We start from the raw sequence: 16,852 nt of genomic DNA, 5'->3' as shown, positions 1-16,852 counted from the left end.
GCCACTCAGGAGAGAGGCTTTTGCCTCACCCTTGACCTCAGCTGGCTCTTTTTCATTCCAGCCTCAGCTCAGCTACGTGCATATACTTCAAAGATGTAAAATATAATTTCAGTCTCCAACCATCCTAAGCTATAATGAATTTTTCCAGAGTGAATGCTGTTCATCTCCAATGTTCAACCTTCTCCATTACACCTCTACTCGGCCTGAATTACACTGCGGCATTCAGGGGAGGAAGGAACGTGGGTGGGCGGATGGAGATACTCAAGATAACTTCCTTTCTTAAGGGTGACAGAAGGAACCCTATCAAGGACAGTATCCAAAAAGCATATCACAAAGTGTCCTGAAGCTTTCATTTTCCTTGTCAGGAGTGCACCTGATTTACTTTGCATGATGACTCAGTTTCTACAGGACCGTAAGAAACTTTGAACACCACATTTAGGCTGTAGGTGGCTTCTGCAAACACTGAAAATTCTCTTGGGAACAACCTAATGCAAACTTCTGAAAAAGCCAAAGGCTCTCCTCCTGTTGACCTTGAGTTTCTAGCCTAAGACAATAGCATGAGAGGATCCTTTGGAAGACAGAGAATTGACTACACTGTTTCCCCAATTCTATCTTGGCAGTGATCAGTAATGCATAATTTAACTGGTAAAACTAAAAAAGAAAAAAAATATTTTAGACTTTTCACATGATGTTCTGCTGATACATACAAAGATCCAGCTGAATGAAGAAATTGATCTCCTAAGCAAAGGTGAAAAAAAAGGAATGCCAAAGTGATAGAGTTGGCAAAGGATGGAGCCTTTTATTATCTGAAGATGCTCTTTCACTGGGAAGCACTGTGAAAAAAACTCCTTCCTGGACACCAGGCTAGAGCATTTACATTTCTAGAGGTTGGCACTTCTATGAAACTTCAGGGGAAGTAAGCACATTTTTCTTTGTATTTCTCACTATTGTTGTCATAATTATTCTTTTTGTTAAAAAAAAAAAAAAGTTGAAGATGAAATAAAACAATGTTTTTCTTGCAATAAATCATGCCATGTGGACATGGAACTAATCGTTCAGCCTAACTGACTTATTCTATCACTTAGCAGAAGCAATATTCATGATGAAGGATAAAGATACTGCATCACCAAAAAAATCCAAACAATTCCCTCAATCACAAATAACCCTCCAGTTCATTTCCAGTGGCTGTGGTGCATTAAACCAATAAATTTTAAAATCTGCTCTTTAAAACAATGTATAAAACAAGCAAACTCTGTGTTGCTTTTCCTCCATACAAAGCAGGCAGTCATTACTGAAAGTTGGCTGAGCCATATTTTGAGATCGAAAACATTTTTAGTATTGACGTTGGCAGAGCTGATGATCTGGAATAGTAAAGAAATGAAGACTGGGAAAAATTATTTGTTACATGCATTTGAAAAGGAGGACTAATGAAGTAGTGATAAGCAAACAATAAAACAACTGACAGGAAGATTACCAAGAGGAGAGATGCTGCAAGGACACTGGATATTGAAGAAAGTGGAGAACACCATAAAGACAGAACATCACTATCGTTTTTTTATTAGCCAAATCTGTTTAGAGGAAAAAATAACACCAAAAAAAGAAAAAAAAAAAAAAAACAACAAAAAAACCCCCAAAAAACAGCAGCCAGAATCTGATACAAAAGGATGACAACTGACAAAGGGTTGCTAGTGGTGAGCGTGTGGGAGAAAGGCATCTCAGCCCAAGGCTGGTACTTTTCCCGGTCTACATTCCATTGAGCGATGGTGGGCTGCATTGCACCATATTTCTGAATGCAAAACCATGGCTCGGAGATTCTACCAAAGAAAGGAGTTGTAGTACAAGCTGTCTTTTTTCCTATGCTGATGCTTTCCCAAGATTCAGAAAACTGAAACACGTGGAGAACAACTGTGTGGGCAAGTCCAGCCCTCTTCAAGGGTAGATCTCCTTAAGCAGGTAGCACCTTAAGCAGGCAGTTCTTCACATCTCCCATTTTACTGGCACTTTCACACATCACACAACAACGGTTGAGGAATTGTCTCATCTGGGCAGGCAGCTGCTGAGTGCATCAGGTCTTGGTACGGTCACAAAGTTCATGGTGCAGTGCAATAGTGGACAGATCTTTTCGTGATCCTTCAAAACTTCACTCAAGTGTTTCATTTCATCTGTTAGCTTTCCAATTTCTTTTTTCAGGGAGGTATTTTCTTGCTCAAGAGATTCATATTCCTGAAAGAAGGGGAAAAAAATCTTACTCATAGGCAAAACATTCTTTTCAGTGCTCCACCTTGAGTATATTCATGTAACCGTAGGAAAGAAGTGCCCTGCCTCAAGCCAATGTGGGGAAAAGCACCAGCTGGGCGTCACACTTGGCACCGCATGCCTGGTGCCAGCTGCTCTCCTCCAGCCCGTGGCTTGCAGTCACCTATTCAAATGCTCAGGAACTTAGAAGCAGGAAGAGCTGAGCATCGTGCCAGCTTGATGCCAAACCCCACTTTGTCACAAGCGATTTCAACCACTGCCTTGGTTATCGTGATGCTTTTGAGCCAGGGCTTCACTGACAATGAGCTTTTGGTAACTGCAGGAGAGTTTTGAGATATTCTGCAGCAAGCACCTGTGACGGATGTGAGACTCACACGTCACATTTTTTGCTGACTACAGGTCTCAAGTGTCCCTGCCACCAAGACTTCTCATCCCAAAGAGAAGAGAGCTCGAGGTTTAGAGCCAGCCCACGGAAAACCCGCAGGTGTCCGCACCTCACTGCTGCCTGGGGCTCAGCACTCGCCCACTCGATCTCACCTCCTGGGGAAAGCTGCAGAGCAAACTTCAAAGCCTACACGTGCCCTCAAAGGGCTGAGGGGAATGCCTCTCATGCACTGCTCCTCTGGGCAGCCTCATGCTATGTATGCCACCCTTCCTTGCTGCGGCAGTTTGTATCCCCTTGCTCATCCTCACACTCTTTCAGCACACACTCACATGGAATAAAATAGACACAATCCTCCTAACACATTATTGTAGCCAAATTGTAGCCTCCAGCAGGGCTCAGCATCCCCAGCTCTGACTCTGCTCTCGGTGTCTCAAGTCCATGGAACAAGCGTTGCCCTCCAGTTGTTCTGCTCCATTTTCAGGGGAGAAAATACCAAACTGTTCTTACTAGGGAAGAATGCCTTCAACCAGATCTGCCTGCAGATCTGAGGATGTGGATTCCCAACATGAGCAAGAGCTTCAAGTCCAGCAGGAACACCAGAGTGGCTGTGGGACAGCGCAGGGCCCAGCAGTGACTCCAAAAAAGCCAGGGGTTACCCCCACATAGAAACACCAGCACCTGGCTGTCTCAGGCGCTGACTCAGAGGAGATCTGGGAAAAACCAAACCCCAGGCTCTCCATCTCACACCTCCCGGCTTCTGCTGCCTGATCCTTCCACCCTAAGAGAGAGAAGAGGCTGTGCTGAGCCTCTGGAGCTGAGCAACCGACAAAGTCACAACTGTGGCAGCGTAACCAACACCTACCTGCTGAGCCCTAGCTGCAACTAAAGCACTGCTGTATGAGGAAACGTCCCAAACTAGAGAACAGCAATTCTTCTCCTCCAGCGTTTGCAATGGGGACATGATAAAACTCCACTGCACTGTAATATTGAGAAGTGTTAAGAGTTTCTGGAAGAATCAGATACTTTTATGGTTTTTTGGAAACACCCACTGCTATTTATCAGAGCACACGAGTACAGCAGTAACTGCACCCAGCTTTCTTGTTTGGAGGTTTTGGAGTTCCTAAGAAGCCTTTTTCAATGGGGTATTTCTGTCTCAGACCACAGCTTCAGAATTGAGTTAAGCCAGCAGTGCCACTGAGCAGCATGACACCGCACTGCACCGCCACCTTCCCTGCGAGGCATTCACACACTGCCACTGTGAGCTCTCCGGGTTCAGCACTAATGCATCAGAAAGCGGGTCTGCTTTAGCTCTGAGAAGCCAGGGATCCAGCCGGCAGGTGGTCACAGGAATGGGAGTTCCGGGCACGACCGCGTGCCTGCCTCCTTCCCGGTGTCACAGATGGCAGAGATGTTTCACCCCACCTGAGCAGAGCGCCGGGATGCTCCTGAGCGGGCAGCCGGCAGCACCAGCCTCTCCTGCACCGACGGCTCCGGGCGGATCGCACGAGGGCAAGCCCAGGCGTGCCGAAGGCGTCCCGTTATTGGAGCGTCCCGCGCTCCACGCCCAAGAGCACCGCGTACCCGCTCACCTCGTGAAGTTTATCTGCTTTCTGCGTTTGCTTCTTCCGACTTCTCTGTGCAGCAACTCGGTTCTTCTCTCTCCTCCTTACCTTCTTATCATCTTCTTCGTGGCTCTGGAAGATAGAAGCAGCTCGCTAGGCGTCAAGGTGCGGGCGGGCACACCGAGCCGCAGCCGGCAGCCAGCCCCTACCTCCCGCACCCAACCTCGGCAGAGCCCCCCGGCCGCCCCGCTCTGCCCTACCCGCCCCTTACCCGCCCCTACCCACCTGCTGGCCGCCTTCGGCGCTCCGCGACATCGCGCTGCCCGCCGCCGGGGCGCCGCACGACATCCCGCCGGCTGCCGCCCGCCTCGGGGCGCCGCGCTCGGCGCCGCTGGGCTCCCCCGGCCCCGCGGCACGGAGCCGTCCCCAGCCCCGCCCCGCCCCGGCACCTGGGAGCCTCGGCCGCGGCCCCCGGGGCGGAGCCGCCCGGAGCTCACGTGGCGCCCGCGGGGTCCGCGCCCCGGCCCGCCCGGCCCCCGGCAGCCGGGGGGAAGCCCGCGGCCCCCGTGGCGCGGCGCTGCCGGGCAGGAGCCGCCCGAAAATCCCCCGGAGAACCCCGGGGCTGGCCGCGCCTGCCGCCCCTCCGACGGTTAAAACGCCGTCGTGGCCCGAGCGCTGCCTCCGAGGGGCTTTTGCGCTGCTTCTGCGCGAATCCCGCGCAGATGCCGCGCAAAAGTCGCCCGAGAGGTGCGCGGCTGACTCACCCCCGCGCACTCCTGGCCGCGGAACACGTGCGACATCGGCTTTCCAAAGCGGCACGACCTCGGAGAATGGGCAGGAGAGCAAGGCGGGGTTCATTGGAGTGAGGACGAGGCATCGGGGCTGGGATAAAGCGATTTTCACTTTCGCTACTCGCCCGGTTCCTTTAAATAATAAGGAAATGCCGCATGTTTCTTGTAAAGGCGAAGCAAGACAATGAGTGCAGACAACGCAGTTGCCGGGACAGAACTCTCTCTGTTGGAACGCTCTGCCGGGAACATTTTAGCAGCCCGAACAATGCTGCTTTTATCCCTGTAATAAACACTCTTCCTACGTCGCAACTGAAGCGTATCTTCTCCCTGTGCTCTGAAGGAAGTGAATTGCTGTGTGCCCCCGCAGACACCCAGCGACATCCTTTCTACGGCGTGTGCACGTATAGCACCACAAACGCGCGACTCCCGGGGATAACCGCACGTCCATGCTAGGGAACGTGCCCCTACGCTGCCGTACCGTCGGTCATCAACCCCAGGTATCTTCATAAATCGGCCACTTCCCTATTCTTCTCGTTTCACCCGAAGTCTGAGTCATTCAGCTTAGGTGAAAATGAAGTTGCAGGCTGCAAATGGAGTAAATATAGATCATCCTTCCAGGAAGATCTGGTTCACAGTTCACGCTGATGGGAGGAGAAGCACCCTGCCTGGAGTCCAGGAGTCAGATTGAGGTCAGCATCGCTGAAAGCCTGACCAGGGCTGCCCTGTGAGGAAACTTTTCTCCCCGCTGTGCCTCACAGCACCTCCTGCCTCTGTCTCCTGCACTGCCTTCACCTTTCTCAGAGCTCCTTGGACCACGGAGGTCTGAGCTTCAGAACTGTTTTCAAAGATACTTGGTGGATCCAGTGCAGCTGCGGGATGCACAGAGAGTCAAGGCACTTCAGCAAGTGAACCAAAGGGTCCACTGGGGCTGTTGGTCCCAGTGTCCCTTGGCATGGGGAAGGCTTGCAGATTTGTGTCTGGAGAAGAAAAAAGCCCCCTTCCTCAAGTGGGGCTTTGAAATGATCCCAAATGAAGTGTTCATGCTGGTACAGGAACCATACACACGTGCCCTAGAAGCAGCTGCAAAGCAGGTGATCTAACAGAGCTAAGTCACAACAAGTTTTCCAATTTATTTATTGATACGTGTAATTTATTGATATGAATTCCTCCTGTATTTGTAAAATAAGGTTTACAGGTCCCCACAAGGACTGACAGGTCACAGGGAGGTCCCCCTGGACCTGGGTACAGTCTGCTGGTGCTCATAGTGGCAAAGGAAATGAAAAATCAGAATTTGCTTGTGGGAACAAATTTCTGCTTGGTATTAAAGCTATCTCTGGTACATCTGTAGAAATGCCTACACAGTAGTTCCAAGTAACATAGCAGTAAGGGCAGAGCATTTCTATGCAGGAGAGAAAACGAGCCCAAAAAGCAGTCTAAGCTGCTGAGCTTACATTTTATAATCGCAGTATATCAGTAACTTTTGTCTGCACTGAAGCAGCCCACACGCCTTCAGGCTGGAGTCGCTGTCTCTAACTTGAACTTAGCATGGCTCTCTGGAAGCGTGGCATATGTCACAACTGGGTCCCAGAGCACCACATGCCCAAACTTTCAAACAAACAGATGTTGGTGTTTGCATGAAGATTTCTGGAAGAGGGGTGTCATCGCCTCTGTTTAAAAACTACACGCAGTAGGAGTGTGTGGATGCAATGCCGATTTGTAAGATTTCCTTAGGTATAGATGGCTCACCTGGCAACATGCATGCCTTTGGCAGCACATCCTGAAAGATGGTAAGATGTTTAATCTCACCCAAAATAACTACAAAATTCAAACTAAGTTTCCAAATATTCCCAAGCATCCTTCACCATTGAGCTGCCTTACAAAATCCAAAGGCTATATAAAGAAAAATGACCAGACGTTTCTTGATGCAATACCAATTCACCCCAAGTTAAAAATAAAACGCTTGGATGTTGTGACATTTCAGTGGAAACCTGAATAGACAGTCTTCTTGCACAACACTGCTGATTTCTATGAAGTTAACTGAAGGACAAAAGGCTAGCGGAAGGGGAAGGGTAGGTGGGGAGAAGAAGAGGAGTATTTTATGTATTTCTGTTAGTGGAAACACGGATTGCAGACTCTGCTAGTTGGAAATATCAATTGCTGTAGAAATTTTTAATAATCGTTGGGAAAGCAGATGAACATTTAAGGATGAAGTCCTCTGACATCTTCCACTACTGCGTGGCCAAAAGCAACCCTAAAGATTTGTAAATTCATAGCTGATCCACTGCACTGGACATCAACTGGTTTTATTCTTCTTTATATCAGTTATTTGGGCAGCATTCCCAGATGTAGTTTTCTTTTTCTACCCAGCTGTGATTAAAAGGAGGGCCACAGAACAGAACCAGGCCTGGCTGCCCTAGATCAAGGCAGCAGACATCCATTCCCACTTCTTTCAAACCCCTTGCAGACCGACTGCCCTGCAATCTCTTACCTCTAACCTCTAACAGGCACCGTAGGATGAAGTCATTAATTCACTTACTAGCCCTTAATCCACACGGCTCGCTCTCCTTATTTCCTAAGACATTTGTCTTATGTTGGTCATTTTAGATGGGACCTCTTGAAAGAGTTATACCTATTTCTATTAACATGAAAATATTTAAATACTTTAATAGTAGACATGCAAAATCCTGCAGTGCTTGGTGAAGATGTATGCATTTGTGCAACAGTGGGGATTTTCAACCAGAACACACACACACTCAAACAAATCAGAATTCACTGTGTGAAAAACCATCCCGGTCACACGTTCCACAGCTTTGCAATTCCAGTCCCTCTCACATCCTGTCCTCTCTTATGTTAGAGGCTTTGTAGCCTTGTGATTAATAGCAGTCGTAAGTTCAAAGGCAGTAAATGGAACTACTTCAGTTACTCCAGCCAAAATTTAACACAGATGTCTTCTAAAGCACTAATACACTAACTGTTCAGTCAACATGTATTGCAGGACTAAGACAGACACTATCCAGATCTTTGATCTTTCTTAGTTGATTTAATTTACTTTGTATAAAAACAGAAGTTTGTATATACAAAAGTGATAGGAGATATTTACATACGATTAAATATACAGAGCCTTAGTACAGGTGCTCACCTTCACAACATACAATCTGTCACACGTTTCCTTGAAAACTGGCAGTCTCTAGACATCAAGCTGCACCTGCCTTCTCACTACACTACATTCCATTAGCAAAGCTTCCAAATCATCCTCTACGTACTGCGGGAGGGAATACATGACATATTGGTTAGACACGAGTACTTACTGTAAGCGTATGCAGTCATAAGCTGGAAAAAGTTTTCAGTGGCTAAGGCACAATGCTTAATTTAATACTACCATGTAAATGTCTAGGTACTACTGTGCTTATAAAAAAAAAATGCTAGCTCAATTTAATCCCATTTACTGTTAATCTCTACTGTTTTAGATTTTTTTTGTAAGTTTAGTCAAATGCCACAAACGCATGGCCAAGTCGAGATCCTGTAATGTGTAGATCTATTGTCCAGGAAACCCCCAGATTGCATAGATCATTTACACAAACTGAAATATCAGATGGTAAAATGCAGATGGTCGAATCATTGTGCAGAAGAGCACTCTGCAGGGAAATGCATATAATTATTAAAATTCCAAGTTCAAATCAAGATGACTGTTAATGAGCCCTGCTGATCTAGAAGATTACCTGAGAGGTGGAACAGGAGGGATCAATTTTAGATTTGCACATGGATTTTCTAAAAACACTGTACTAAAATTGGTGGGTTTCATATGCTCCAGTCTGAAAGTATTTTAAATTTATTTATTAAATATCCAAACTCAGTATAAATGAAGTATGGTTAGGAGAATTAGACAATCTCCAACATCTTCAGAGATGTGCCTGCTGTATATGAGCACTTACTAGTTTACCAAAGGAGTGCCCACACACATAAAGCGTTTGCACAGCTCTGAGAAGCATGAAGGCTGAGGGTAATAAATACTGTAATAAATGGGCAAAGAAGAGAGTTAATCAGTAAACATATTTGCTGGGTATCAGCAGTGACTGGTACATATGGGCTTTCATAATACCACCAGTTTAACAGTAAGAAGAGAAATACTTCAAAGAATCAAAAGACTAAACAATCAAGGAAGCTCCCCTGTATAGCACTGAATTAGAGAGTAGAATAAGTTTGGTTGCTGTTGTTTGTTTTTTTTTTAAAACTGAATACACTGAACAAGAATATTTCTGAATCTCCAATCTTGAAATTCTAAATGAGAAATCTACATACTGAGGGTAATTTTCCTCCGTCGAAGTGGATAGTATCTTCTCTGTGGTGTATCTGCAGCTTTTTTTCTTTTGAACAAAGTGTAAGGATTGTTAGTGGTGTCAGCGTCTGTTGGTGTGACTTCTGCTGGTGATACAAAGTTTTGGACACTATTTTCCTCCTTTGCATTACAACCAGTGAAGACTTCTTGACGCAGCTTGCAGAGTTCCAAGATTGGTTGCCAAGTTAATGCTTGGGAAAAACCTTCTGCTCTTTCGATTAGGGCTGGGAGAGACTGCAAAAACAAATCAAGTATCTCAAATTACATGGGAAAAGCAATGGTTACAATGAGGGAGATATGTTAATTAGATTCTGAGGGGCACAAAAGCTTCAGTGTCTGCAGAGATGATCTTCAGAAGATATTTTTCAGATGCTGCAGATTTTAAAATCTCTGTAAGAAATGCTTCCTAAAGTCAGAGGGTATTCTTCCTTCCTACTAAAACTGAGGGAGAATTCTTCACAGATGTAACTTCAGTAATACAAACCTAAATATGTGCTTGCTTCAATAGTACACACAGGCTTTTTTGTATGAATCTACAACCAAGATAAATTACAACCCTCATTTCATGACATTATCAAAACAACAAAATGAAACAAAAAAACCCCCTTGGAGCACACATAGATCTCACCTTCATTGCCTCACCAATCTGCTCGGATGCCATTTCTGTCACCTGCTTCAGATCTGAGATGTAAGCATCTAAGAAAAACATAAAGCTCCAATAAGCTTCTGATATGTAACTCCTCCCCTCCTTCCCTGATACTTGCTACTGACTTCTTAACACTGGGCATGAAAAGCAGTGGAGTCCCTCTGTAAAATTAAACGTACAACATATCCCTTTAATTAGTGTTGGTGATGACAGCTGATGTGCTTCATCTTACTCTTATTACTTCTAATCATACAAAGTGCAGTAGTGCATAGAGGTCTCAACTGTTGCAAGCCACAGAGTTCTTTGCTAGAAATCCTACAGCTTGTCTAAAACATGAGACACAGAGACAGTACGTGTATAAAGGAGGAGGTTAAAAATAAATAGATCTGTTTTTCAATCTTTCAAAATCATATTACATTGTAGAAAAAAATTTCAAAGGATAAACATAACTGTGGAGAAAATTACATGAAGGAAAATAATTTAATGGAGGAGGAAAATCCTCACTATTACAACTTCAGCCTGATAGCAACAACTCAGCCTTCCAAGCAGGAATAAAAAAGAACCAAGGCACTAATTCTGTTGGGTTAACAACAAAAGCAAGAAAAAGAAGCTTTCAGGAAGACTGAGGCAGACAGGAGTTAAGGTTTTAAAGTTATTATAAAGTTATTATAAAGTTTTAAAGTTGTTATATATTATTTTGCATGCTCTCTGCCATTATCCTGCTTGAGGCACTATGCCATCAAGAAAAACTTAAAATCAGCAGCTAAGTAAGTGTGTGTCTGGGAACTAAGTTGTCTCATCTACCACCAGTATTTGTCTGTAGGGTGTCACCAGTGCCTGCAGAAGAGCACCACATCAGATGGTGCACTCAGTCCTAAACCAGTTCAGAGCAAAACACAAATCTGCTTTGAAGTCAATCTAATTAATGCTACTGAAGATAATTTAAGTCAATCACTGCATTCTAGTGCAGGGTGACAGTGACCTGCTGAAACGTAATACGAAGCAAGAGACAGTGTTTTGTTAAATTGTGTGTGCTGTGTGTCAACAGTGCTTATCAAACTTGGCTTAGGAAACAGTCCATATATGGATATGGATGCTAAAAATTCAGAATTTGGAAGAAAAAATATTCAAGTAGTAGCCTCCTCGAATGCAACACAGATGTCTACGATGGACATTCTCTAAAAGAACATGTCCATAAAAAGGAATTCTTACAGTAGAATATGCAGATTAGAAGGCTGTGAAGTTGTAAGGAAGGAGTTAAGTAAAAATAATTCCAGTGATTATTCCAGTTATACAGAAAGACTGTCACACATTTAAATGAAATTTGCCTGCATGAGTTCAGCTTTACATGGACAGCAGTATATTCCTCAGTGTTCAAGGCTTTCCAAAACATAGGGAAATGAAAAGAGGAAATGAAAGGTATTGAGTAATCTAAACATTTTTTGTTTCTGGCCGCTGTACTTGCTAAACTGGGATACATAAACTTCCCAAATACTACATAATACTAATATTCAGCACAAACTCTATGCTGTCTTGACTGAGGCTTTTCTGCTACCTAACGTGAAAAGGTAAGACCGAAGTGCAAGCTCTTACTAGCTTGTGAGTACTTAATTCATATGAGAAGAGCATAGAATTACACACTAGAAACCAAAAGAAATGCAGACATGAAGTGACACTCTTTGCTGCTCCTGTTAGCTGCACAGGCTGCACAGGCTGGCACTTTTGGAAGCAACATCTCCTGTCTACAAAGAGGAAATGATGCCTAGAATGAAGCCAGATCAGCAGAGTAAGAGCTGGAAGCCTGAGCCTTGCTTCTCAAACTTAATTTAACACCTCTGCTTGTTACACCAGCTTTACAGCATGCGAAGTAATCCATAGAGTTCTCTCACCATGTTTGTCCACTTAAAACAGCACTGGTATGAAGACTGCTCCAAAAGTAATGTCTCCTATTTTATGATGTTGGCCCGCGATGTCAGAGGCAGATGTTGGTGGTATGGCAGTAGAGACTGAACCTTCCCGCCGATATCCCATTACATGTCATTGCTATGAGACAGATGGCAGCAGAGGAGCAGTCTGACAAAATGGCATCAGACATGGGAGTGCATATCAAGCAAAGGTGTGTCATTGAATTCCTCCACGCAGAAGAAAGTGGCATCCATTGACATTCATCAGTGTTTGCTGAATGTTGATGGAGACCAGACGGTGGATGTGAGCACAGTGAGGAAGTGGATGGTGCATTTCAGCAGTGGTGACACCTACATGAAATACAAGCCATGTTCTGGACAGCCATGCACAGCCGTCACACCATGAAATGAAGAGCGCCTAGATCAGTTCATCCACACAAACTGGCAGATTATAACTGGAGAACTGTGTTTGGAGCTGGATATCGGCTTCAATGCATTGGATATGATGGTGGCAACATTGGAACATCACAAAGTCTGCACCAAGTGCATCTCATGAATGCCTACACAGGAACACCATATGCAAGTTTGCAATGTAAGTCTGAAGGGGACAGTTTCCAGGATCACATCATTACCAGTGACATCATGTCATCACTGTGAGCTGGAGTCAAAGCATCAATCTATGGATCAGCGACACGTGATTTCCCCATCAAAGACGCAGCCCTCAGTGGGTAAAGTGAAGAGCTCTGTCTTTTCAGATAGGAAAGGACTGATCCTTCTAGATTTCCTGGAACCCAGATAAACCATCAATCCTGACCACTACATACTGATGCTGACTAAGCCAAAGGATTGAACTTCCAGAGCCGGGCCAGGCAAGAGAGCAACCTTTCTCTTGCAACACAATAAAACCAGGCCCTATATCAGTCTGGAAGCCATGGAGCACAATGCCAGTCTTAGCTGGACTGTCCTACCACACACACCATATAGTTCAGATTTGGTGCCTTCTGACTTCCGTCTGTTTAGGCCAATGAAAGATGGACTGCATGGGCAACATTTTCCTAGCAATGACACTGTCATAGTAGCTGTGAAACAGTGGGTTACTTCCATGGGTGCAGATTTTTACCAGTGCACATTCAGGCTCTTGTTCATCACTGGCTAAAATGCATAGCTAACAGTGGTGACTGTTGAAAAATACTGTTTTGTAGCTAAGAATTTGCTCTATCAAACAGAGTTAATGTGCTCTTTATATCTGTTATAATTTGCATGGAAACAAATATGAGGCATTACTTATGGAGCAACCTACATAAATTCTGTCATTTTTCAGTATGTAAAAACAGGCAAGGCATTTCTTCAGGCCAGCTACAGAAAAAGCACCTCCTATTCTACTATTGCAAAATACACATCACCTTATACAAATGCCTCAGAACAAGGAATAATCTTTTAAAAGCTTGCAGCAAACTTATGACACCTTTCACAGTTTTACATAAGCAGAATAAAAATTAAATACATGCTTTAAAAATGAGGAGAGTCAACCCTATCAGCAGTGAGTACCACAGGACAGCTTTCATTTCCCCGAGGAAGCCACCTGATTAGGAAGAGAGACTGAAGCATTTCTAGTATCTATATAGGAAGGAACACAAGAATGACCAAAGTATAATGTCAGCGGTCCATCTAGTTCCGCATCTTGCCTCCAACCAGTGGTGAAGAAAAGAGGTGAGAACAGAGTGTGAATAGAGGTAAGAGAAAGTGGATATTTGACATTTTCTTCTCCGTGCCCTCATAGTGGCATCTTCTGCCTTTAAGCACAGCATATAACAGCAGAGAGCATTCAGAACAAGAGAAATGCATACAGATTAATAAGCTAATGCAGCAATTAATACTTCAATTATAACGAACTTCCAGCTATTTTAGCTAATTTAGTTAGTCAATAAAGCTAAATAAATTTAAAGAAATAAAACTTCTTAAACGTTTGATGCTAGGCGGTAAGGAAGGCAGTGTTCCCTCGGTACTGCTGCCCTCCCCTGAGAAATCATTACCTTGAGAAGGCTGTGATTTAATCTCTTCTGGCGTTACGACAGGCTGGTAGAGCTTCTGCAAATTCAAAACAGAAAAGATCTGAAACGCTCCCTTGCTTTAACAGATATCTAATGCATACATGGCTACTAGAGTAACGGAGAAAGGCTAATAGGAGATGGTGGTGGAATTATTTAGATAGAGTGTATTAGATGTTTAGTTTATAGATACTCAACTACTAGAAAGAATGTTCTGATTAACATAAGTTCACTGAGAACAAGTCTCCAGAATCTTCTTTAGTTTATGGAATTCTAATTATTAAAGCATGAGAATTTTTAAATTAAAATCCATATGTTCTGGAAAAACCATTACCATCTGCTGAACAACCGAGGAAAAAGAACAGCTCTGACTCCTAAGGAACCACTCACAAAAACAGAAGAAGGTCAGCTGCAGAATAAAGGAGTCTGAGAAGCATCCTAAGTAAGTCATCTACTTTAGGATTTTGGGTGGAACATAGCTCTCCTTTTCCACAGGATCAAAAGGTCTTGTTAAATCTTGGTGTTATGCAATACCAAGTTTTCACAGAATCGCAGAGTATCCTGAGTTGGAAGGGATCCACATGGATCACAGAGCCCAGTTCCTGGCTCCACACAGGACCACCCAAAATTCAAACCCTATGTCTGAGAGCCCTGTCCGAACACTGAGATGAGCGTGGGTCACACTGCTTCTCTCTTATTGCACGCAATGTTTGTACACAGTGCTGATACACCCAAGACTTCTCTCTTCCAGGCTGAACAATCCCATCACACCATTGACTCATCACTGGACTTGCTCCAATTTGTGCACATCTTCCTCACACTGAGAAGCCCAGAGCTGGACACATTACTTCTGATGCGTCTCCTCAGGGCTGAGAAGAGTGAAAGAATCACACCCTCAGCCTGCTGGTAGCGCTCTTCCTAACGCAGTTCAAGAGGCTGTTGGCCTCCGTTGCCACAAGGGTGCGTTTCTGGCTCACGGTCAGCTTGTCAGTCAGGGCCTGTTCGGCGAAGCTGCTTTCCAGCTTTGGGAAGCCTGGCCTGGTGCATGTGGTTATTTCTCCTCCCAGCATTATCTTTTGCCGAAATCCATAAGTTTCCTGTCAGCCCATTTCCCCAGCATATCCAGGTCCCTCTGAATGGCGGCACAACCATGCAATGCATCAGTCATTCCTGATTTTGTGCTGTCTCTCAAACTTACTGAGGGTACACTCTGTCCTATCATACAGGTCACTGATGAAAATGTTAAGCAGTACTGGTCCCAGTACCAGCCTCTGGGGTACATTTGCCTCCAGGTAGACTTCATACTGCTGATCACAACTCCTGAGGTCTGCATTTTGGTCAGTTTGTAATCTACCTCATTATATAGTTATCCTTTGCAATGACATCACTTGTGGGCACATCCATCAAGACTCACAGACTCAGTGCATACCCTGTTTCTTTAAATGTCCCTAACTTGACACTCTTTTACCTTTCCCTCAAGTTACATTTTCCTTGTTTGACTGTTTCCCGCAGGTCTTGGGAGCGTATGGTTCCTGAAGGCAAATCTTACCAGGAAAGACAAAGGCAAAAGAAGGGACTAAATTTCTTAGCCTTTTCCATCTGCTCTGTCATCAGTCCCATTCAGAAAGGGAGAACACTTTCCCTAGTTCTCTTCTTATTTCTTCACCTGTTCACAAACTCGCTCACACAGAAATGGCTCAAACAATGTACCATCGTCCAGATACCCCTGTCTTTTACTCCTGAAGATTCAGATGTTTTTTTTACTCCAATATCATATAATAAAGCACTTATTATTAAGCCATTACCTGCCAGAAAACCAAGATGGTTTAAGAATATATTCAAAAGTTGGACACTTAAAAAACATACTTCAGGAGATGGGGAGAAGTTCACAGCTCTTTAGGGTAGCAAAGTGAATAAAAGAAAGAAAACTGACGTCTACCTAACCTGCAAGTAAGCAAAAAGGAGTCCTAATGTAACTGCAGAAAAGAAACTTAGCAACTAGGAACATGACTGGGCTGCCCAATGCCAATGATTACTTTACACTCAGTGTCAAAAAAATGAAATTGATGAACCTATTCATAATCCACACTACCTTTTTTCTTTCTTTAGTGAAAGTACTCAGAGTAGTTACTGATTCAACAGAAGTACGTGGGAAAAACACAGACATCTTTTAAAAAGCCAAATACTGCATGCAGTAATATATATGCCTGCATGTATTATAACACTTAGTACTTCAACTAGCCTTCAGATAAGAACTTTAGAAACCCGAATTTTACAAGATAAATAGGGGTAAAAGTGACTTGTAAAGCACAAATCATCATGTGGGAAAAATGTGCCTCAGTAATTTGCTGAACTGTAACACAGGCCCAATTCATTCGTAGTCACAGCAGTTTGCAATAACCCTTATTTTACTGGAGAACAAATTAATGCAAATTCACGCAAGGAAAAAATTTCATTATATGACAAAATCAAATGCAACTGTGGGAAGAAACTTAAAGGTCAACATTTGATGAGTTGTTCCTTCAAATTACACACATCAGCAACTATAAGCAAAGCTTTTCTGAACATCTGTGTTACTCACCAACATCTCTTGCTCTGCTTTCATGGTCTGGATAGCATGCACCAGTATCTTCTTAGGCCACTGCTTTCGTTTTGTTGCTGTCTCTACTATCAGTTCATCAAGCTGATCTTCAAGAATTTTGATGTTGGCACCTAAGCATGGCAAGCATGCAACAAAGTTATTGCTCCTAACTACAATGTTTCTTTTCTTTGCAACCTGAACAATTCTCTGATTCTCAACGAAGATAAATACATCTGTCCTGGATCTCCCAGTGGGGAAAAAATCCCCAGTGCTCTAAGCATTCTGAATCCAAGACAAAAGTCTCACAAAGAAGTGGTTACCTTTTAGCTAACTTGTTTTTCAA

General features: G+C 44.0%; 2 protein-coding genes across 3 annotated transcripts in view; both read right to left on the bottom strand.

Annotated features, from left to right (window-relative positions):
• Positions 1-1,532: 1,532 nt before the first annotated feature.
• On the bottom strand, positions 1,533-5,136 carry BATF3 (basic leucine zipper ATF-like transcription factor 3). 2 transcript variants are annotated; one of them, XM_085219272.1, is made up of 3 exons: positions 4,968-5,136; positions 4,231-4,335; positions 1,533-2,223 (listed from the first exon to the last, which is right to left on the bottom strand). In XM_085219272.1, exons 1-3 carry the CDS (start codon positions 5,001-5,003, stop codon positions 2,038-2,040), a joined length of 327 nt encoding a protein of 108 aa, XP_085075398.1. In that variant the 5' UTR covers positions 5,004-5,136; the 3' UTR covers positions 1,533-2,037. The 2 variants fall into 2 exon arrangements, with proteins under 2 accessions (XP_085075398.1, XP_085075399.1); XM_085219273.1 differs by lacking the exon at positions 4,968-5,136 and adding an exon at positions 4,489-4,865.
• A 2,878-nt stretch (positions 5,137-8,014) lies between these two features.
• The window catches only part of NSL1 (NSL1 component of MIS12 kinetochore complex), a 12,814-nt gene continuing 3,976 nt past the window's right edge, over positions 8,015-16,852 (bottom strand). The window contains exons 3-6 of the mRNA XM_085219271.1: positions 16,510-16,640; positions 13,914-13,968; positions 9,959-10,026; positions 8,015-9,564 (exon numbers count right to left, since the gene is read on the bottom strand). Of these exons, the coding sequence (XP_085075397.1) occupies positions 9,286-9,564; positions 9,959-10,026; positions 13,914-13,968; positions 16,510-16,640 (533 nt within the window). The 3' untranslated portion in view covers positions 8,015-9,285. The remainder of the gene's footprint in view (positions 9,565-9,958; positions 10,027-13,913; positions 13,969-16,509; positions 16,641-16,852) is intronic.

The sequence above is a fragment of the Meleagris gallopavo genome, chromosome 2 (assembly GCF_905368555.1).
Source record: "Meleagris gallopavo chromosome 2, MGAL_WU_HG_1.1, whole genome shotgun sequence".
In the NCBI taxonomy this organism is placed as follows: domain Eukaryota; kingdom Metazoa; phylum Chordata; class Aves; order Galliformes; family Phasianidae; genus Meleagris; species Meleagris gallopavo.
This window is presented reverse-complemented; position numbering and strand designations above follow the sequence as displayed.

Bases quoted from the DNA above. Each gene is read 5' to 3' on its own strand.
- BATF3 (XM_085219273.1), bottom strand. From the start codon at position 4,551: ATGTCGTGCGGCGCCCCGGCGGCGGGCAGCGCGATGTCGCGGAGCGCC. The intron at 4,336-4,488 runs GTGGGTAGGGGC...TCTATCTTCCAG, and splicing joins GCGCCGAAGGCGGCCAGCAG to AGCCACGAAGAAGATGATAA. The intron at 2,224-4,230 runs GTGAGCGGGTAC...CCCTTCTTTCAG, and splicing joins AAGCAGATAAACTTCACGAG to GAATATGAATCTCTTGAGCA.